The 24,643-nt window shown below is 33.8% G+C and overlaps 1 protein-coding gene across 1 annotated transcript in view; it reads right to left on the bottom strand.

Annotated features, from left to right (window-relative positions):
* C2CD5 (C2 calcium dependent domain containing 5) overlaps positions 1-24,643 on the bottom strand; it is an 83,496-nt gene that overhangs the window by 22,686 nt on the left and 36,167 nt on the right. The window contains exons 12-16 of the mRNA XM_074324905.1: positions 15,242-15,356; positions 12,417-12,512; positions 9,012-9,203; positions 4,265-4,451; positions 1,393-1,557 (exon numbers count right to left, since the gene is read on the bottom strand). Coding sequence (XP_074181006.1) covers positions 1,393-1,557; positions 4,265-4,451; positions 9,012-9,203; positions 12,417-12,512; positions 15,242-15,356 — 755 coding nt within the window. The remainder of the gene's footprint in view (positions 1-1,392; positions 1,558-4,264; positions 4,452-9,011; positions 9,204-12,416; positions 12,513-15,241; positions 15,357-24,643) is intronic.

The raw sequence follows: 24,643 nt of genomic DNA, 5'->3' as shown, positions 1-24,643 counted from the left end.
GCACTCCAAATTAGCCTGCCCTATATAAATTTGACAGGGTGCCTACTAAATGACTACAAAATGAGAAAGAGCTGCAGTTCAGAGGTAAAGTAGTTTGCCTGGGTTTGAAAACTGGTAAGTGAAGAACTTGTCTAAATCGTTCTTTTGATTCTGAATGCAGGGTTCTTCCTAACGGATACCATCCTTCTTTTTATAATTTTATAGTAGTTCAAAATTTGGTTATGCCTCTGTTCTCTGTATCACAGACCTAACATATGTAACTATCTGGAACTTAATGTACCTTAGATTCATAATGAAGTTTCACCACTGGTGCTATTCCAAATAAAAGTTTTGCACCTTATTGTGGTACTTCTGGTTGAATTATCTCCAGGTAAGTGGTACTGCACCTTTGTCTTGGGAACATTTCTCAATGTACTGAGAAGCATTCACTTCCTCTGGGGCTACCTTCCGAAGGGAAGGACCACTCTGATCCACATTTTCAGGGTGGGCATACATTGTTTTGGGAAATCAAAAACACAAAACTGTACTATGAGTAGTGGCCTGGTACACTGATTTTGTCAAAGAAATTCTGAGATGTTACGCTAACAGACTGTAATGTAGTCAGGATCTGAAATAAGGAAAGACACTGTAGAAGATTCATAAATTGATAAGCACTTTTGTAGAAACAGTCATATTCAACACATGGAATCCACATATGCTGAAATTTTTTAATTCATAAAAGATTTATTCCCTCCTTAAAACAGTACTACTAAAACAGAAGTTCAAAAAATATTTATTGAATGGATGAAGTAACTTAAGTCACATTCACTAAATATGTCTATCTTCAAGGGGCTCACATTATAGTAAAGGAAGACAAGGTTGCTGGTTCAATTCCCGCACGGGATGGTGGGCTGCACCCCCTGCAACTAAAGATTGAAAACGGAAACTGGACTTGGAGCTGAGCTGCGCCCTCCACAACTTGATTGAAGGACAATGACTTAGAGCTGATGGGCCCTGGAGAAACACACTGTTCCCCAATATTCCCCAAAAATCTTTAAAAAAAGAAAAAAAGAGAAAAGAATACCAGGAGGAACTGTCCTAAGCATTAGAAATACAGCCCTAACGGAGCTTCATTCCACTGAGAGTAACAAGCAATACACAGAAAAGGGGATAGGAAGTACCAAAAATTGACAGAAGAGTTGCAATTTTAAATAAGGAAGTCAAAGTCAGCCTCCTTAAAAAGGAGGTATTTGAGCATAGACATAAAAGAGGTAAAAGAATGACTAATGAGGAGAGCAAATCTAAACACTGGAAAAAAAAATCTTTAATGTCCAAAATAAGATAACCTAAAAATACACTACTAACATCTAAACACTAACTTATATATTCACAATACAGATTTATTTTACTTGCCGGAGGATTGATTTCATATAACTCTTTATTCTTAGCGATCGTGTCATTTATCTTCTTTTGCATATGAGATATATGCTGTTCGTATGAGCCATCATTTGGAGTCTTCCCAGCAATCTGAATTCCACCAGGAGTTGGTAACGCTGATAAATATACACCTGTGGCCGACTTGTAAAAATAATGGGGAAATAAAAAAAATAAAAAATAAAAAAGAATAACAATCCTTAAGTTTATTTAGGAATGTGATCTTTGCCCTAGGAAAAAGATAGTTAGCATCAGTGTATGCACAGGACATATGTGGAAGGGCACAAAAGCGCAACTGGTATCAGGGGTTGGTTGCTTCTGGTGAGAACTCTGGGTTGGTGGGGGACTGAGAATTCACTTTTCACTGCATATCCAACTATACTATGAAATTTTTACCTTATGATTGTAAAAATAAATTTCATCGAAAAAAGTTTAGAATATAAAGATAAAAAGTTGTTAAAAGTACGTTTTTCATGAATGAGTAGACAATTTACCTTTTATATGGCAAAAGTGAAAGGGAAACTTTTGCAAAGCAAGTGAAGAAAAGTGAAGTGCAGAAAGGACAGGGAACTGACTCAAGATCATATTGTCAATAAATGTGGAGAAGAGACTTGAATCCATTTCTCTCTCCAAAACCTAACATCTTTTCACTATACCACCCTACCTCCGTAATTACCAAGAAAGAAAGCTTTATTTGATACAGATTTATTTTAAATATTTAATTAAATGACCATAAATTTCTGACTCTGTAACAGTACTATGTGCCATTAGTGCTGGAAAATTATTTCGGGAAATACAAAACCACACACACACACACACACACACACACACACACTATACACACATCTATGTGCATTTAAGTTTAAATACGCTTATATAAGCAAAGCAAAACAATACATATAAGTATAAACACCAAATTGTTAACATCAAAGGAGTGGAATGGAGAAAAGAGATGACAATTATTTTAACTCCAGATACCTGTGTATTTTGAATTATTACTATTTTGAAATTATGCTACTGTATGATGACGTCTGTGCAGTAGATGAAATTGATCCTCAGAAGCTCTCTCTCCTGTTTGTTCATTAGTGGCCATGACTGCACCTGTGACTCACTCTCCTGCACCTGTGACTGCACGCTGCTCAACCTCAGAAGGCCGTTGGTGCCATACGAAGCCTTAGTACACCATCTCTAACACTTTCTAAACTGCATTCGCCAACACGGCAACAGCCCAGCGTGATTGAGAACACAGACTCTGGAACTCAACAGGCCTGGTTTGAAACCCAGGTGCAGGACATGTAACCATAGCACTTTGGACAAGTCTCAACCTATCACAGCATCTACGTTCTCCTCCTGTGAAAATAACATTACATTCTTTGTGGGAAAGTAGAGCCAGACACACAGTAGCACTCATCAGAGATCAACTATCATGGAAGCTACTCTTGGGACCTGGATATTTAAGTGCACAAGCTAAAACACAGAACAAAGATCGAATGCTTAAACAATTGCAATTAGTGTCACTAGTGATCAAGAGGAAAAGATTGGTCAGAATCAGAAAAGGCAGTATTTAAGGCAGACAGTGAAGGATGGTATCAGGGTCACAAAACAGTTTCTTTAGGCTCAACCATCAGAAGTCTTTGATAAAGTAGGCACAATGTTTCTTAAACCTCTGACTATGAATCAAGCTCTTAGTTCCTATAGGCACTCACTAATAACCAGTTTTGTGTTTAGCCCAATTTACACATTTATGTTATGTCCTCACTAAACATGAGAGTTTGTAGATAAATGAATTATAATGAGCACTTTTTTCTCCAAGTTAATCTAAATATCAAATATTTAAATATAAATCAGATTACTTTCACTAATCATTACAAATTTGTTAAAAATGGTGATTATATAATTAATCATCATCATACAATTATCCCCTACATACAGAAATTTCCATATTTGCTCTTATAGAAAAAAAAAGATTAAGAAACAATTTAGCATTTTATCTACAAATGCATACTGAGAAAAAGAATCCAAGTTCCATTAATTTTTAAAATTAAGTTCCTATGCATGTCTCAGAAAGATAGTAGAGAATTTCAACTTAAAAAGTACAAGTAATATAGACAAAAATTTTGGCTAGCTATGAGTCTAGAATGTGAGAGGATTTCCACAAATAATGTTGTTCAGATTCTAAGTTATCAATACATGTATTTTGCAGGCATCTAGTTCTCTGGGTCTCAGGCTACTTACAAAGGCAGCTCTCGCTTACCTCCTTGACAACTTTCTAGTCAGAACTTATTTTCTAACAAGCAAAGGTGAATATGAAGCTAAGACAAAGAGCTTTCTACTGACTCACAACTTAGCAGCACTCAAGAAACACACATATTTTACTGCACACTCTACTGCCTACAACACCCTACAACAAACAAGACAACCCACTACAACCAAGAGTTATCCAACCTCAAATGTCAACAGTTCCAAGGAGAAACTCTGTTTTAGCAATGTATAAACAACAATAAAGCCCAGAATAATGGTGGCCAACTTACTAAACACATGATAATTTTTAGAAATCTGACTTACTGAGGTTATTATGGTCAGAACATAAAAATATAGTAACATAAATATAATATAAATAAGTAAATATTTTATGTGATAATTTATTGATTTAATTTAATAGATAATTATTTTACAATTAAATATAAAAATATTTGAAAGACTATCACTATATTTGTTACTCATGTTTCCAACCCTTAAAGGTCTTGATACCAATTTCTTTAGATAAGTCTTTTTAAAAGACTCTTTCAATCACATAAAACAGAATCTACTACAACTAAAGAAATCACAAAACAAAAACATGTAAACTTACCGCCAAGCTCATCAACATATTTTCACCCACTGTGATCTGGATTCTCAGTCCAAATAAAGCGTTCATTCCTTTGAGTTTTAGTTTATTCATTAGCTGAGTATGCACTTCATATTCCATAAATGGCAATAGATTACTGATAGCTGTAGCATTTGCTTCTGCCTGTGCTTTCTTTTTCAAGCGACATAACCTGTTTAAACAATAATTTAGTCAGTGGACAGTATTTTTGATACCATCTTAAGAAACATTCGATTTTTAAAACTTTCTAAGAGTGTGCTTGATAAAACATTTACTTGTTCCAAATGGGTGTACTAAGTTATATTAATCTTTCCTGCCATTTTTTTCACTGTATGTTCTTTTGCTGAAAACCCTATTTCACTAAACAAAAAGGAAAAATCTCAAAATCTTTAGAAATGAAATACTGATCAAAATCATAAGAGAATGTAATGTAAAATCTTAAGTTTTATAACTCCATATGATCTTATGATGGAAGGATAGCAGAGGGAAAAGGTTAATTTATGTATTAAAAGAATATAAAACTTACTTGAGTATCTCCTATGTGTCCAGGCACTGTTCTAGGTGGTGAGCATTAATTAGTGACAAAAACACAAAGTCCCTATTCTCATGGTTATAGTCTAGTGGAGGGATGGTGGGTGGGAATAAACAAAGAAACAAGGCAACCTCAGATTATGTTTAAGAACCAAGTGTCTGAAGCAAATAAAGCAGATGAAGTGAGTGGGACTAACTACAGAGAAGGCCTCATAGAAGAGATGATACCTGAGTTGGGATCCTAAAGACATGATGGAACTGGGAGAGTTAAAGAAAGACAGTTAAGGAATGGAGCTGGCATATTAGGAGAACCAAAAGGAGACGACAGTAGCTAAAGTGAAGTGAGCAGGGTGAGAGTAGGGTGGATGAGGGTGCCATTAAGCAGGGGCATGAGCATATTAAGGGTTTATGGATCATGGTAAGGAGTTTGATTTTATTCTGTCAGCAATGGGAAACCCCAAATACGTTTTAAGTAATAACAGATTCAATTTATATTTTAGGTCATCATTAATATGGCTACTCAGAGAACGGAGTAAAGATGACAGAATTCATGTAGGGATGGTAGACAAGAGGCTATTATGATGAGAGACAATGAGAATTAATATCTAAAAAGGTAGCAATGAAGATGAAGAAAAGATCCCAAAATTTCAAGTCAGGTTATTTAGGCTAGTAGTTCTCAAACTTTAGCTTGTATTATAACCACCTGGTGGACCAGTTAAGAAACAGTTACTGGGCCCCATCCCCAGAGTTTCTGATTCACTGATTCATTAGGTCTCAGACCTGAGAATTTGCATTTCTAAAGATCCCCCTAAGATGGTGATGCCATTTATTGGTCCAGGAGAACACCGAGAACTGCTGATAGAGACCAACCCCTCCTACCATAAACAAAAACAAACAAAAAAAACAACAAAAAAAAGGCAATTGGATAAGTTACATATTTTTAACAATCTTCTGAAAAGCATCACAGGACCAAGGCAAGGGGCAGTGTGGAGTATAAACATAAAGAGACAGCACAAGGAAGTTATTTTGTGGGGTGGAACAGTTCTGTCTTGACTAAGGTGGTGGTTACTCAAATGCAGGATAAAATTGCAAAAAATTATACACACAAATATATAAATAAATGCAAGTTTAAAAATTGGCAAAGATTGAATAAGAGCTATAGTATAGTTAACAGCATTATACCAATGTCAATTTCCTAGCTGATACTCTATAACAGCTGTATAAGATGCTACCAATGGGGGAAGGTCAGGGAGGGTACAGGAGACGCTTTGTACCATTTTTGTAATTTCCTGTGAGTCTATCACAATCAAAGGAAACAAAACACTATGGACAATAACCAGTAGAAACAAGAGAAAACGGAGATTTCATATATGAAAATTACTAGTTACAGAATCAATCAGATTATAACGTGATATTATATTTGAAAAAAACAAAACTTCTAGAAATAAAAACTAGATTATCAGAATTTGTAAGCTGCAATTATTAGGCTTATTAGACTATTAGAGACAGATGAAGAGAAAAATTAAAGAATTGAAAGACAGATAAAGTATCCAAAATATAGCAGAGACACAAAATGATAGAAAACACAGGAGAGTAACAGACATAAAGGAGGTAGTAGGAAAGTCTATCATATTTTTAAGTGGCGTATCAAGAAGAGAGAAGAGATGAAACAGGAGAATTAATATCTAAAAATGTTCTAAAACACATGAAAGACACCATTCTCCAGAATCAAGAAGCCCAATGTATAACAACTAAGACAAAGATAACTCCATACCTAACACTTCATAGAGAAACTGCAGAAAACCAAAGACAAATGAAATAGTTCACACACAACCCGAGCAAAAAACATACAATGTCTTCAAAAAACAACAAGTCTAATAGATTATTTCTCAACACTAACGATGAATGCCAGAAGGGTATCTTCAATGTGCTGAAATAAAATAACTGTCAGCCCAAAATACCTTTTGAAGATCAAATAAACACGCATACAGACAAGAAAAAATAGTTCACCACAACTGGAACCACCAAAAGGAATACTAAAGGATATACCTCAGGCAGAAGAAAAACAATCCAACATGGAAGGCCTAACATACAAGAGAGGATGAAACAAAAGTAAATGGATTACAAATGTATTTTAGAAGAAAATGCAACATGACTTTGTAACTTTGATGTGGGAAGGTTAGAAGAAAGGATAACATCAAATAATAAAATATTTGGTTTTAAGAACTGGATATAGCAAGGTATCATTAATTAAAATAGATAAGGCTAATTAATATAAAAGAAGTGGAGAAAATCAGGAGTTCAATTTGAAACAAGAATGAGATGCATCTGACACATCAAAATGGGGTGTGAGTACAGAGGTAAATATATTGTGGGGACAGAGCCAGGAGAGCAGTTTCCAGGCTCTCGGCCTCACATGGAAAGGTGCTGGCTCAGGTAGTAAATGGCCATCAACTGTGATTGGATGGCCATCAGCTGTAGCTAGTTGGCCATCAGCTGTAACCAGTGAGCCATTGGCCACTAATATAACTGCCATGGCTACGCTAGCAGAAAAATGGGGGGCTAGCAAGAAGATGGTGGCTGGACTGGCAAGCATGGATTGCAGTTGGCAGGAGAGACTGGTTGGTAGAGAAGTGGACAGCAGATTGCAGATAGTGTGGTTCCTGCTTCCTGTGTCTCCAACCCAGCCGCCAGCAAGAATATAGTGCTATGATTCCCCTATCTATGGCTCCGTGGGTGTTCCTTTTTGGCCTCACCATGTCCTGCGTTCTTAAGCGGGGAGCAGGAGCTGAGACTCCACATGCCACCCCACATGACATATATGAATCTGAAGCTCAGGAGAAAGTTCTGGACTGAAGTTATAAATTTGGGGGTCACAGACATAGAGATAGCCTACCATATGATGAGTTCAACTAGGGAGAGAGTTTTGAGAAGTAAGTCCAGACCAATCGCTCTCGAGGATCAAGAAATAAAGAGGAATCAATAAGAAGACTGGAGATTATACACAAAGGTAGGAAAAAGCAACAGCTGTGGCCTTGTGAACTCAAAGGAGTTTCAAGGAGGAAACAATTGACTGCAGGAGATCTGAACAATTAAGTTCGCAAACTTGTTGCAACGATGTTGCTAACCTTCTTTGATATCAGAGGGATTATTCATGATGAATTTGTACCTACTGGACAAAGAGTTAACCAAGTTTACTATTTGCAAGTGCTAAAAAGACTGTGTGTAAAGGTTGGACGATCTGAACATTTTGCCAACAATTCACGGCTCATGCATCACAACAATGCACCAGCTCACACGGCACTGTCTGTGAGAGAGTTTTTAGCCAGTAAACAAACAACTGTATTGGAACACCCTCCATACTCACCTGACCTGGCCTCCAATGACTTCTTTCTTTACCCAAATATAAAGGAAATATTGAAAGGAAGACATTTTGATGACATTCAGGACATTAAGGGTAATACGACGATAGCTCTGATGGCCATTGCAGAAAAAGAGTTCCAAAATTGCTTTGAAGGGTGGACTAGGTGCTGGTGTCGGTGCATAGCTCCCCAAGGGGAGTACTTTGAAGGTGACCATAGTGATATTCAGCAATGAGATATGTAGCACTTTTTCTAGGATAAGTTCTCAAACTTAACTATCTGACCTCATATGACTACTGCTGAGATGTCAAGTAAGATGAGGACAGAAATGCTCAAAGGAATTGGTAACCTGGCAGTTGTTAGTGCCCTAGATAGTTACAGCTGTCTTCTACATACCTACCATAATTTAGCATTTCCTACTACAGTACATTTTAAAAGGAATTCTTAACAGTTAAGTGAAGTTGTAAAAGAAGTACAACATAGCACTGTTCTTTAAAAGAAAAAATAGTCAATTTCCAAAATGTGTTGCATGTTTAATGTCATTAAAGCATACTGAGTCACATCCCTAGCCTACATCAGGCTAATAATTCTCATAATAATAAGCATTTATACAGAATTTAAATGTTTAAAACTAATATAAACATATTTGAGTTTTAAAAAGAGGGTATTTTTTCTCCCAATTTTCCATACAATAAAATACAAGGTTCAGTTACAATTGCTCAGCCTGCACAGGATCCCACAGTTAGGAAACAACAGAACAAATATTTGAAAACAGGTCTATTTGACTCCACGTCCCCATACTCTTTCAAGGACCCAAAATATTGTTTTCACAGACATACCTTGCTTGAATTAGACAACCTTTTCCAATAACTGCTGCATCTATTGGGAGATCTATAGTCGTAAACAGAACATCAGGAACTTTTTGTTTCCTGCAGTTATAGCAATATGTGAGATGAGCTGGAAATGGCATATTCAGTTCATCATAGGGTATATGGCAAAATCCACAGGCTGTAGGCACAGTTTCTTCTAGCCTGTATGAATAATTAAGAAAAAAAAATAAGGCATTCTTGAAAATTCTGTGTTTTCAAAAACATACTCATATATTATATATATAATACTTGTGTACAAACTACACCACAACTTCTCCACAGTAGGTTGTAAGAATACCACTACAAGAATTACAAATAACCATTAAATGAGAATCATACACTTTTCTATGAGAGAAACACTTATACAAGTAGAAAGTCATTTTGCATCAATTTGTACGTGTGATGACCTACCACCTGACAAAAAACAATAATATTTTGAAGATTTAACTTTGGGATACAACATACCGTGTTTCCCAAAAAATAAGACCTAGCTAGACCATCAGCTCTAATGAGTCTTTTGGAGCAAAAATGAATATAAGACCGGGTCTTACATAAGATCCAGTCTTATATCATAATAAAATAAGACTGGGTATTATATTATATTATATTATATTATATTATATTATATTATATTATATTATATCATATCATACCTGGTCTTATAGTAAAATAAGACCGGGTCCTATATTACATTACATTACATTATATTATATTATATTATATTAGACTCGGTCTTATAGTAAAATAAGACCGGGTCTTATATTAATTTTTGCTCCAAAAGACACATTAGAGCTGACGGTCCGGCTAGGTCTTATTCTTGTGGAAACACAGTGAGAACAAATGGTTAGACAATAAGGGTAATGTTTTCTTACTGTCTGACAAATACGACACAAAAATAATTTTAAAATTTTTCGAAGAAAAACATTTCTTAATCAGATAATTTGAATATAAATTTATGTTTAAAAACAAATCTATTTAAGAGAAAAATTAAGTCAAAAATAGGAAAACTAAACTTTCTAATTTCCAATGACTGTTTTACATTTCTGAGAAACCAAAAACCTGTGTTTCATAAAAACATACATCATACATAAACCTCAAATGAATCTACAAACTTCGTTGTAAAATGTTTGTTGTAATATGCTGTTTATTAATTCATTTCAGAATGAGTAAGTATTTTTTCACTCATTATATCTGAGGAAATTAGAATAGACATGGAAACAGAGGGAGAACAGACTTTCACCAGGTCTTCTAGAGCTCTGGATAGATGTGGACTCTCCATTCTCTCTAATCTAAAGAAACTTTTTAGAAGTTGAAACTTGGCAAGTAGACAAATTTTAAGAAGGAAAGGAAACTCATACTATACCTACTAGGAATCAGGCTTTCTGCAGATTCTTTGCATACATTATTTCACTGAATTTTCACAATAACCCTCTAAGTCAATTTAATTTACTCTTAGATACCATTATTGTTGACATAGCATTCTCATATATTAGAAGTAACAGGGAAATCAGACAGATCTGAGTGAAGCTGTGTGACCCTGAACAAGTTCTTTAACCTCTCAGAGCTTCCTCTATAAAATGGGAATAACAATAATTACCTAGAAAGGTTCTCTTTATTTTTATTTTTTGACGATTAAGTAATAAAACTATAGGTAATCACCCCAACCCCCCAATAATACCCAGCAGACAACAAAAACTAGTTCCACTTGGCCTGAAACCAACCTGAGACACTAAGTATCTTGCTCAGTCACACTAAGTACCAAGTAACAGAACTGAAATTTTAATGCCGGTTTGTTAGCATCCAAAGACCATGTGTTATGAGGGAGCACAAAAGGATAAAAACTGGGGCAATTTTTAACTAAATACTTCACAGGAATTTGAACATAAATGGTGCAACATAAGGCATAAAAAATAAAAGCATTAAAGTCTATAAAAACATTTCAAATATGAAATGTACAAAAGGGATTGTCTCTGAATATTGAAATCATAGGGAATTCTTCCTTCTACTCGCTTACTTGTGAACTATTCTATTTGTCTTTGGTTTTCTGCCGTTTCCCTATGAAGTGTTGGGTGTGGAGTTATCTTTATCTTGTTATACATGGACTTCTGGAATCTATAGATTGGTATCATTCGTGTGTTTTAGAAAATTTTTCAAATTTTCTCTAGTAAGCACTAATAATGTCATAGCAGAACAAAATACATTTTTATCTTTTACAAATAGGGATGATATCTGTTGCATCGGACTGCCATACAGGAGAATTCACTGTATCCACCCAAGTCACAATAATGAAATAACCTAGCTGCATGGGAATAGTCATTTGTTAAATTAGGCTTCTATCTACTCAAGAATGAAATCTACTGACGTTTGAGAACTATACTGTTGTACTGGGAGAACTCACTGGCAAAGTCAGTGTTCTCAGTAGAATATTCCAATTGTTTAATATACGTCAAATGTCCCACCTTCATTTTCCTATTTATGATGATTTATAATGTTCTAGAATATAGTATAGTCAAAATCCATTTTTAATATTGACAAAAGACACTATATTGTATCAAAAAGACAAGGTATTCTGTGTGCCTACCAGAGTGAAAATATCTTTATTTGTTATATAGAGACTTGAAAATTTGTACTAAATTTGACAGATTTTTTTTGCTTTCTTCCTTAATATATTCTAATATATTAATACTAAAAACATTTTTAAGGCAAATATGCATATTGCGGGGTAAGGGATAATTAAAATTTATATTATCCAAGTAGACTCTGGAACCAAACTAATAATTTTCTGCATATATATTTGATAATTTCATCTATTTATGGAAAGCATTTTTGACATTTATGGAAGCTAACAGATAATGGGACCAATAATCAAATAGACCAAAAAGTAATCTCATGTTACCTAATGCTTTCACTTTCTCTTTTACATATATTAACGTTATACTTCACTTAACATGAAGCTTTTATATATAATTTTGGTACAATACAGTGTTTTGGTTGTTTTCAAAATGAAGAATTTTCTTTATGAAAATTGTTTCATGACTTTTTTCTGTTTTGGAGGTCAGACAAAGGGAAAGGAAAGAGAAAAATCAAAGAAATTATTTCTATAATGTAACAAAAGAAAAAAAATGTATCCTTGAAATTCTTCAGTTGGTAGTCATACATGTCACTTATCAAGTATGTCAATTATAATGTAGTGCAGATCCGATACTTCTCTGTTGCTGAGTTAGGTAACACTCAGTAAAGTGCCTGGTCCTGATCTCTACACTGTAGCACTGTAACCCACCCTCACACAGAACTATCCCAGCTCTGAGAGAAAAAACAGTCAACCTCTCTCCCTTCTCAGCCCTTATGGAAAATAAGCCAGGCTGCCATGACAACCTCTGTTCCAAAGAGCCCTCCACAGTGCCATCCTGCAGAAATCTAGGGTTCAGGACAGCTGCCGTGCCGGATGCTGATAAAATACAGACCTCTTCACTATAAAAGAAAAAAAATAAACAAGTTAACATTTTCAGGCACTGTAACTTTGGAAAATGTCAAATATCAAAGCGACTATGAGGATGACAATTTAAATTCAGATTAGACTCTACTAAATATTAACATTATCACAGGGTTATCTCCTAAACCTAGGAGAGAAAACAGAAGTAATATAATGTTATTAAAATGGAGAGGGCAAGAATTCTTTATTACTTAAAAATTGTAAAAGATAAAGTATAACATTAATGATAACTGATTCCTTTAAAATATGATAAAGCTGATAAAGAGTAGAATATTTCAAAATAAAAGTAGTAATAAACTATATTGTTGAATCCAGCAACAATTCATTAAGCTGTATTAAAATAGTCTTTAAATGCATACTAAATTTTATTTAAATTATTCTAAAAGCACAACTACATAAATATCTATATTGTTATAACTTAATGTAAACTTAATCAGAAAGGTATCAAATAATAAAAAAGGAAACAAATAATATCCAAAATATACTAAATGAAGCTTAAACTACATCATTATGCATATGGCAAAAATTAACATTCAAAAGAATGCTTTGAAACTCTTCACTACATAGCACCCAATTTGAATGCCAAAAACGTAAACAATCAACATAATTATTGAATGAGATCACCTAAAGCAAATGAGAGAAGTAGCAGCCTAGGGACAAAACACTGGAAACAAGGTGTAAATGGACCAGAAGCCTAAGATGACGTAAATAAATGGTCACTTGATTTGTAATTGAGTAGAGGCCAGGCTTGAAATGTTTAGGTGGGCGCTGAGGATGCAGAAGGAATAACGAGGGGTCACTGAAGGCACTGAGTGAATCAAGGAGCTATGAGCAGAAGTGCATTTTAAAGAGTTTAACCCAGTAATAGTGAGTAGGATGGGTTAGAACACAACAAATTAGTAAAGATGGGATTTAAATACCAAGATTTTTTTGAGATCTAGAGGGAAAAAGAGTTTGTGCCACATGAATTCAAACTTCTAAGTAAATTAATTGGACTCATTTCTGTAGAATCTTGTATCTGTGACCTATCTCCAGCCACACTGAATCCACACCTCAGGCCTTCTCCACATGCTGTTCTTTTAGCCTTGAACACTCTCCCTATGCCTCTTCTCTTCATTTATACAATTCAAACTCATCTTACGAAATTTAGTTTGTGCTTCAGTTCTTAATTCACACTTTCTTCCAATCCTACTTCTAACTTCCAACCCTCTGGAATCCCAAAACATCCTGGGATCTCTATATCATAAAATGCATTGTATTTGTCATAATTCTCCAGTAGAATGTGAATCTGATGGCAAGAACTATGTCTTTTAAAACCGTATCCCTAGGACTTGAAAGTGTATGACACTAAACACATGAATGAGGTGAAACTATCTACTGGGGAGTAATACAGGATAAGCATAATAAAGTTAGTAGATTAAGAAGAGGAGAATGGGAGTAGAACAGATACAATACATGGTCTACAAAGGAAAAGAAAGGGTCCTCAGAAGATGAAATAGCACAGTTCTGTAAGGTCCACATTTACTACAGTCTCATCATTTTTCTCTAAGAATGATCACAAGTGCAAGAAAATTATCCATGTAATAGCTGGCAGTAAGAATTATCCAAGAATAGATGGTGGAAAAATAAAATAGCAGATGGCCAAACAGTTTCTAAATTACATCTATTATAAATTTTTGAAGAGGCTGATAGTAGGGCTTAAGGATGGCAGGCAGTAAGTAAAGTCAGCACCTGAGTAAGGAACTAGAAAAACTCTTGGTTAAGAAAAGGGTAAAAAACAAACCAGCTGTAAAGAAGCAAATGATATGGGTAGAAAAATACTAAGCGATGATCCAAGAGTGAAATTTTAGTTTTAAATTTTTATGAGGCAACAGTTACGAGCGATAATGAGGTCCAAAATATGGTTCAAAGTCAAGTGGGGAGAGAGAGGACTGACGAATGAGAAAGTACAATGCTAGGCTGTTCGAAGGGAGATAATCATATTTAACTGGAGGAGTGGCAGAGAAGGAATTTAAAAAAGCAGAAGAATGTTTTGGAGGTAGAAAAGTCTGACCTGTGGAATGACATGGACTTTAAAGGAGGAGAGGCTGTTCAAATAAAAGGTAGGAAAAAAGGTTTTGAGAACTAAGAGTCCCTTCATTACCTGGCAGAGTTAGGAAGGATGATTTGTTAGCAGGAGAAAGTTGTTACAATTAGTAAAAGAAGGTAGAAAGAGTTTAGAGATGAACTTTAAAGACACAAGGCAGTTCATTTACAATAGATCAAGGGTTCCAAAGATCCCAGAGGAAGGAGTTAGTTGAGTCACAAACTGGAGTAAAGTAGCCCTAGAGTTAATACTTGCCAGTATTATTAGGGTGGTACAAAAGTAATTGGGGTTTTTGCAATTATTTCTAACCTTTTAAACCGCAATTACTTTTGCACCAACCTAATATATTCTCATTTAATCAACAACAACCTTAAATAATAGGTGGTTATCATCTCAATTTCAATATATACAGTGAGTCTCAGATGAGTAGAGTAACGTTCTCAAAGTTTCATAGCAATTCAGTGGCAAAAATGGCATATGAACCTCAATGGGATGTACTCTAAAGCCCATGCTCCTGGATCACTCCACTATTGCTTTCTCTGTATTTGCATAAAGCTTTTCCCTTTTCAGATGACAATCTGTAAATTACAGCATCTAGAAAATCAAGTTATTATCATTTACCAGATGCTAGTTGATTCACTGTAGCCCACTACAGCATGACAGCCTAATGCTTTAGCATGTGATTTTATTTCTTGTCTGATTTCTGCCCACCACGCATCTCGAGTTTCAGGTTCATCTGAAAAATAAATTTTAAATCAGTTCACTAGTCAATAGCACATTGTCTATATGAACAAGAAATGTTTAAAATAAACATACTCTGGAAGGCAAAGGATTACTGTTCTACAACAGATTTTAAAACTTCACGTCTTTAAAATGCTACTACTTCTCCAAAATTCAATACTACTTCTCCAAAAATTTAACATTTTAAACTTGATTGCTAGAAAATAAACCACCAAGTTCTATTTGTTTTATTACTTTAAGGGACATCTATAGGAATGTATTTTATTAGACACAACTTAAAATGTAGACCCAGACTGTCCAGATTCTAATCTTAAACTGAGAGAATATCCTATATCTCACCTCAGTGAGCGAACACTTTATGAGTCATATCCATAAATTTAATAAAAATTCTGATTTCATTTCCTGCTACCTATTTTTTATAACCCACTATATTCTGGGTTCTTTCCAAGGCAAAGAAAGATTGGTCGATATTAAAAAAGAGAAAGCCACCTGTAGCCATCCTTCTAAAGAGATGTGAGTTCTAAAGCAAAGTGACAAGAAATAAAAGGACTCGCCAATTCAAAAATAAAAAAAACAAATACATTTAAAAGATTAATCAAAACAATTTGGTTAATGTATATAGGGGCAAATTTCAGACAGAACACTACAATTCCATGTATGGGTGTATAATTAAAATGCCTTAGAATCAAAGAATTATATTTTATTGTCGTAGAGGAGTTCAATATTGTTTGTAATAGAGCATTATAAATGGGCATGTGTCACACATACCTCCTAATCACTTGCACTTAGCTGCAAACTATTGGTGAACAGCATCTGAAAATTACAGTAACTTTTTATGTGCAAAGATGTTAAAAACAGAAACGGTCTATAATCAGTATATCCTAATTTGTTTCTTTTTGTGGCCAATTCCATTTGGGAACAATCTGAGACAGAAAAAAATCTCAACGAACTCTAAATAGCATGCTAAGCTTTTACTGTAAACCTTCCACATAAAAGGCACTATTAAAACGGAAAAATCAAACAATCCCAAAACGTTTTTTTGAATTTCAGTATATATCTCGTTTCAAAATGTTTTGCAAAACAAGTAGAATAAGTAGAATTATACTCACTAGTAAAACACTGAAGACAGCAAAGTAAAGAAAGGTTAAAAGGCTTATTATAGTTCACATTCCTATGATATAATTTTGTTTCCTCCACAGGGAGGAGGATCAACAAAAAAGAGAAATGAGGAGATAAATATCAGAACTACAAATGCCAGGCAGTTCTTCAATTAAAGTTTTGGATCCAAGACAGGGCTACCCTAAAACTTCCTTTCAGAAGAAAAGAAAGAAATGCAGACTCCAGGAAACTGAGGAAAAGATCAAAGTATGAGATAAAATAAAGGAAGAGAAATAGAAAAGACTACAATATGGTGCTAGCTATCAATATTATGAAGTTAGAAACACAGAGACAATTAGGTGGTCCTATTTTGCACAAACGCTACTATGTTAAAGAATTTCTTCATATTCCTAACTGAAATGTAGACATTAACAGCACAAATATACCTTTAAATCCATTCTCTTTTTCTTTTAACTAAGACATATATGTTTCTAAACCAATTTGGACACCTATTTAACATCATCCTTTCCTAATAGGGAATTTTTAGGTTGTAAGACAAACTGTTATTCAAGTAGTTGCTCAATTTATGAAATTATTTGATTCTTTGAAAATAGATATCATAAATAGAATATTCATCAGTTTAAAAAAGTTATTTTTCTGAAAAACGATGTAAAATAAAAAGTCTACTTTTCTCAAATGCACTAGTAGGCCCTGCTATTTACTTTTTAAATCATTCTGGAAGTTTAAAATATTATTTGCTAAAACAAATAATTGTATACTATGTTTTTATAAAAACAGATTTTCTCACATTAGGTGTGCCTACATCTGTGCCACAAGCAATACATGGTAGCTTTTCTGTTTTAAAAATAAATTTTACAATAAGCAATCCATAACATTATTTTTAAATTAATGAAAAATGGAGGAAGCCACTTAGTTTAAGTTCAAGATATATTTATTTTAAAATGGCCAGCATGTCTAAACAGAAAAGTATGTAATAATAATTATTATGAGATACATGTAATCACATAGAATACAAAGTTTATTTACATTGAACTTACCTTGGTATAACACATAAAATAATCAGATAATTAAATCAAACACTATGGAAAAAATAGGTGGCTGATTAAAGAAAAAAAAGCTGAATGCAGCACAAGTGGAGCATTCATATTCTTCTGACAAGTTCACAAGCAGCCTTTATTTTGACACACGAGCCACACAGTTGCACATGGGGATGCCATTGTTGTATTTATTTACAAGTTTAATAAAAGCTAGAGTTACATAACATGGGAGCTAAGGAAGCAAATGGCATATGTCCACACTCCAAAGAATTTTTTAAATTTGGTATTGGCTAAAGCAAAAGCTCAAGAACGAAGGGTTTTGCAAAGCGGATTCAGCAGACAGGAGCCAGAAACAGTGGATATTTTGGCGCATGCTTGGATCAGGTGACAGTACAGACTGAAACTATGGCAGCTCACTGAAATGGTTACAGAAAGTAATGGCCCTAGATCCTAGGTGGAAAGCAAGGCAAGCGTACAGTAGGGAGCACTTAATCACAAACTAGTAATTGGATTAACAATAGTTATCTATAACTGTATGCAAAAAGCCAAAGGGTGAATTTTCGGCTATTTAATTTAGGGGTTGTTTAATTAAAATAAAATTAAGGTTAATCAATTTATTTATTATTAAAAAAGTTAAATTTATCTTCAACATCGGTATCATATTTATGCCAGAGATGAGCCAGAGAATATTGAAGTAGTAACTTTATATTTCACCCTAACTTATTACAACTGAAAATTCAGAAATGATCATAGTATTTAATCCTTATAATGGAATTTTAAAAGCTTAAAAACTGCAAACTACATTCTTACAGGAATCACACTAGTGAATTTGAAATCTTTTATTCACCATACATAAGTCAAAATTGACTATCTACCACACTTACATAAAAGGCAAAACAAAGAGTCTTAAAATTTTATAGCAGCCATACATGAAACTAGTTAAAATTTACTCATTTGGAGGATATACAGCTGAGATGTGAGGACCACAATTGATAACATTTCAGAGATGTTAAGAAAAAAATACTTTCCCTTTAAATACCATGCTCCTCCCAAATCTACAGAATAATTTGTAATTATAAAGGTATCATTTTAGGAGATATTAAAGTTCATTTATTATACAAATCATATTTCATACTATTTTACGTTTTTCTTCTATGGGTTAAAACTCTTCATAGATAATATCACAATTTTTTTAATATATCCTCTTAATTGTAGGCATGAACTGAGCTCTAGATTAGTACCTCACTGAGGCCTCTTTTAGGGGCAATGTTTGTGCTGTTGGGTTGACATCACAATTAATTCATTTTACTACTGTTACTTTCATAGAGCATGGCCAGAGCTTGATATCTTGCCATCTTTTTAGCATTTTATCTATTTTATCTTGTTTTTGAAACGCAGGTGAAACTGGTAAAGATTCAAAATAACAGTAATAGTTTATCATATCTCAACAAGTAAAGACATGAACAACTCAATGTATTATAATATGTCTTTATAAAACTCAGTCCCTTTGAAATTTTTAGGTAATCCACACTCAAAACTAAGAAACACAGACTACCTGAAGTGTTAAACTCAATTCTATTTTACATAGCTCTGGAAGAAAATAACTCTGCCCTTGAGAATCTTTTAATCTGGTTGAAAGAAAGAAGAAAACGGACAGTTATGCAATCTAATTTTTACATGAACAAGAGGAAATAAATTGTTAGATAGGATTAAATAAAGGTATATAGTACAATGATAATCTATCATGTTAATAGACAGCATAAAAAAGTACATTGTCAAAAACCTGAAAGTAATATTCTAACCCAAAACAATCTTTGAAGAAGACAGACTTCCCCTAATGAAATAGAAATTAGAGAGTTCAGACTCAAGGGAGTATACAAGCTCAAAATGGGTGGGGATTCAGTATCAGACCAGAAAGAAGACTCTTTTTACAGGAGGGATGTACAAATTCAGAGTATACATCAAGATACAGTAATTTGGGATGTTAGGATGGTAGCTGGGATATAATTCACGTTGGACCAAAATGGAGTTCTTTACTATTTGTAAACAAATCCAGGTATGCAATTTTTGTCTTTTTTGTGAAATTTCACCCTTTTTACATATATAATGTAACTGGAGATTGGTTACATTATAGAGAAAATTATATATTACATTTACATGTTACATTATAACAATGTAATGAATATCCAGTCACATTTTAAATATATATATAAAGAGTAAAAATTCATAATTAAGGAGATTACATATCTGATTTTTTTATAGATAGTAAAGAATCAATAATACTGAATATCTAATTACATTATATAGAAAGAACATTACATATACATTTGTTATTTTATTTATAAAAATAGTTCACATAGCCTACACGCTATATTTATGTTTTCTTGAATTGTACCTATCTACTTCCTGAAAACCTTATAGAAATACTAAAAACTAAGAGCTCCTGAAGTACTTTGGACTTAGTTTTCACATCTGCTTATGTGTACCTCTCAGATTTGGTAAAAAAGAATAATTGCTGAGACCATCAGTAGAATTCAAGTTCCAAGAAAGCCGATCTCCATTTAACTAACACACACACACACACACACACACACACACACACACACAGTGAAATGGTGTAAAAAACAGCCCAGACTAGTGTGTAAACAGGATGTCTGCCTGGCTGAACGATGGGGTTCCCAATCCCCAACACTGCTCAAGGCATGGCAGGCACTCCATGAATATCCACTGAGTAAAAGGCTTCTACTCAAAAGTGAAAAAAAATGTTCTGGATGATCAGACTGATATGTATAGTCTATAAATATTTCCTTAAACGTCACTTGACTCACAGTACTTCTCAATTATATAGCTACTTTATATTTCCTCGTCACTTCCTGAAAAAATATCTAAACTGACATTCATCTGATACAAAGAAAAAAACAACAAATTTCCACCAACTACACTAAAGACTACTACTAATTGAAGTTATTTGTGTGAGTTATTCACAAATACTTTTAGTGGTAAATGCAAAAGAAGAAAAAAAGATCATAGCCATTTGAAAAACAATGAACTGGGACTATTAAAATTTACTCTTAAAGAATTTTTTACAACTCAATTTTCAAATAGACATGAATATAGGATAATCATGACTTATCTTTTTCTTATTCTCAGCTAAAAATTGCCAAAGGCCTGTTACCCTCACCACATTCTATTACACTAATTACCCAGCCTTGCTGATTTTACATCCTTAATATTTTGGAATTTTACAGTGAAGAGTGTAAGCCCTGAAGCCAGAGCAGTTAGGTTCAATCATGGCTTAGCCACTTTGCATTTGACCTTGGAAAATGCTGTTTCAGTTTGCTCATCTACAAAATGGGAATACTGCCTACCTCAAATCTGTGTTTTGAGGATTAAATGACCTCCTACCACAAAGAACTTAGCAAAGCACCTGGCACACAGTAAGTGTTCTATAAACTTTAGCTCTCCTGTCACCACCAAACCCTAGGCCATTTATCTGGCCAGAACTATTGTGGTCTGCTAACTCGTTTCTGTCTCTAGTCGTGCAAACTTTAAGTCCCTTTTCCACCCTACAGCCAATGATCTAACACAAGTGTGACCACTGGCCACCCTGTCTTATTCCTAGGGACCCCCTGTTGCTGGCATGTTACACACAAGGTTTGCAAATGCTGCATCTTCCTTCCTAGAAGCAAGATTCATCTTGTCTTAAAGTCTGTTACTAGGACAGAAACATAAGAAGCAAGATAAGAAAAGGTAATAATTTTAAAATAAATATTCAAATATTGAGTTCCCTTCCTCCTGCTCCATAAAAATACAGAGGGTGCCAAAAAATGTATACACATTTTAAGAAAGGTAAAAACTGTATTAAAATTACACTGATAATAACCACTTTGAACATCTCTTGTAATTGCAGAAGTCAAATGTGACTTGTATTCATCTTTTGTTATCAGTATATATTGAGTATTATAATTTTAATAGTTCTTTTTCCGTTCTTAAAATGTGTATACAAAAAAATCAAAAATCAAAAGTAAAAAAATGTGTATACATTTTTTTGGGGGTGCATCCTCTGTATTTTCTATCTTTGTATTTTTATTTTTTTTTAAAGATTTTATTGGGGAGGGGGAACAGGACTTTATTGGGGAACAGTGTGTACTTCCAGGACTTTTTTTTTTTTTTTCAAGTTGTTGTCCTTTCAATCTTAGTTGTGGAGGGTGCCGTTTAGCTTCAAGTTGTTGTCCTTTCAGTCTTAGTTGTGGAGGGCGCAGCTCAGCTCCAGGTCCAGTTGCCATTGCTAGTTGCAGGGGGCGCTGCCCACCATCCCTTGCGGGACTCGAGGAATTAAACTGGCAACCTTGTGGTTAGAGCCCACGGGCCCATGTGGGAATCGAACCGGCAGCCTTCAGAGTTTAGAGCATGGAGCTCCAACTGCCAGAGCCACCGGGCCCGCCCCTCTATCTTTGTATTTAACACAAATTAAGATAGCAAAGCAGGAGAGAAGGGGACAGGAAAAAAAGCTAAACTAACCAAGACATTTTATACTCAATGGCAAACAACTTAATAAGTATGAAATAACAAACATCATCAAATGAGTACTGGCTAGGATACTATTTTGCAAATGCTACAAGTTTCAGAATTACATTCAAAGGATGTACATTAACAGGGCTCCAAATACACTGTTGGAAATATAAATCCATGTGAATCTCCTATACACCTTTAAAAACTGAGCTCAAGAATTACTACATCTATAAGCCTCCCTGACACATAGAGTTAACCATGCCTTAACACTGTATCTTATATCACACCACACCACTTATTAAACCATTTACATATTTTTCTATCCTCCCACATTATGAGTTTCATGAAAACAGGAGGACGGGCATCTTTGCACACCTATTATCTAGCAAATTGCATGACACAAAATAAATTCTAGTAAATTTTTGCATATCATAGTTCATGAAATTATTGTGTAATATAAAATATTTTCCTATATCTTTCCACCTCTTAATGTCTGTGAAATAAGAGTGTCTAATAATTAATAAGTATATTTAATATGGTACTGTTTCTCTTTGCACTTGGAAGGCTATTATTAAATTGATGATACATTATACAATACATGGTATCAGAGAATCCAGGAAATACAGTATAGATGAGCAATTTGTAGCATTAATAAAAACTTTATCAACAATTTCCTTACTGACATGGTCAATTCTTGATTCTCTATGGTAATACAGAACAGCAATATTCCCTAATTACAGAGAAGACATAAATAATTTAAATATATTTACCAGATATATCACATTTTTTTCAGGATCAAGTTATTTTTCCTAAACTACTATCAAAATCTGCCTGATTTCTGAATACGTACAGTTACCATAACGATTCTAATACCTCAGTCAAAACCATACAACTACGAGAACACTAAACTGACTGTCATCTTGTATGTTCTTTTAGTATTCTGTAACTTATACCCATCTATTTTTATCACACACTTACTACCTGACTTTATTTTAAATGATGGCAAGATATACTGCTTCCTCAACCATGTTTCTCTTTGCCAAATTCTATACTTCTGCTTACACGAGACAAAGTCTTTAATGTGTCTTATAAGGTTTAAATTTTGCTTCTTCCACTTCCCAGGACTGTTCTATCTTCCGATTAATACACATCTCATCCTAAATATCTTTGCCCTGACAAGGTTTCAGCTCCTTAAATTTTTAATTAGTCTGCTCTCAGTGTCCCATTCTTACATAATAAGCCTTTTACTCTTGCCATTACACTTAATCTGCCTAATATTTTAAAAATATATTCCCATTTTTATTAAACCAATCCAGCAGGGTATTTTTTAATTTGTTACTAAAAACCAAATACACAGGATTACATTAAAAATGATTGTTTTAATACTAATCAATGTGAGAACATGCTGGCAAAAACTCAATAGGAAACAGAGGTAATTTCCCAAAAGATTTACCAACTGATGTCAGTCTAAATCTGCAACGATTGGACCGGATCAGATGACTTACTAGACTGAATTACGTAAATCTGCATGATAAACATGAATTACTTCATAGTCAAACATGCGTTACTTACATCAGAACTTACATCCTGGACTCCTAAGAGCAAAAAAAGTTTACAATATTGAAAAGATTATGGGATGTTATCTTAAAGGCTGAGCCTCTGGGTGTTTGTTTTTGTTTTTCTATAAATATAGTTTTTGACACCAAGAACTGAAAAGGTTCTTTAGGCAAAATAACAGCTTCTGATACTGAATCAAGATGGTTTTATAATTTAATTCTAACACATAAATGACATAAAAATTTAGATATTTGTATTACTAAGAAAGTATGCATTTACCAAAAAGAAAAATTAACTGGCTTTGACTCTAAAACACATCATCAGCTGTAAAGTCACCTTAGTTTAGTTTCTTTAAAAGCTACAAACAATATCCGTATGTAAAATTACTTTAAAAAAAATAATATTCTCACATGGAAGGGGAAGGAGGAAAGCCTATGAAAGCTGTTAATTCCCCAAAATCTGTTCTAACTTACCAAATTTTGGAATACTTCTAGAATTACATATAAAAATGGTAACAGTTATGCTTTTATAGTATTTATAAAACACTAAATATATTATGTGTTGAAGTTTAGACATACTTTAATATTATCAAGCTAGTCATTTAATACTTATATTTAAAATTAATATTTCCTTACTCATAAGGTTAATGCCTGTGCCATTTACCTGATATGAAAAAAGTGTCCAAAATGTAATAAATGTAATTTAAAATTATCATTCTGAAAATTAATCACCTAACAAAAACCATTCATAATTTATATATTTCTTAATTCATTCTAGTTAACACGTTTTTATATTTGCATTTCCATGGAAATTACAAGAGTTATAACATAAATGTACTGAAGAATGTATTATATAACTAAATTGACATTAAACCTATTTAATCTAGAACATTTCTAAAAACTTCACTGAGCTGCCATAATTTTTGTCAGCATATGTAGTACTGAATGACCATTAAAATACCTGAATTGAAACTATTCCAGTCTAGCAGTTTGTAAGATCTTGTGTTACCCATAATTCCGACAAAGGCTGAGTTCAAAACAGCAAATTAGTAGATCAG

The sequence above is a fragment of the Rhinolophus sinicus genome, linkage group LG02 (genome assembly GCF_036562045.2).
Source record: "Rhinolophus sinicus isolate RSC01 linkage group LG02, ASM3656204v1, whole genome shotgun sequence".
Classification (NCBI taxonomy): Eukaryota; Metazoa; Chordata; class Mammalia; order Chiroptera; family Rhinolophidae; genus Rhinolophus; species Rhinolophus sinicus.
This window is presented reverse-complemented; position numbering and strand designations above follow the sequence as displayed.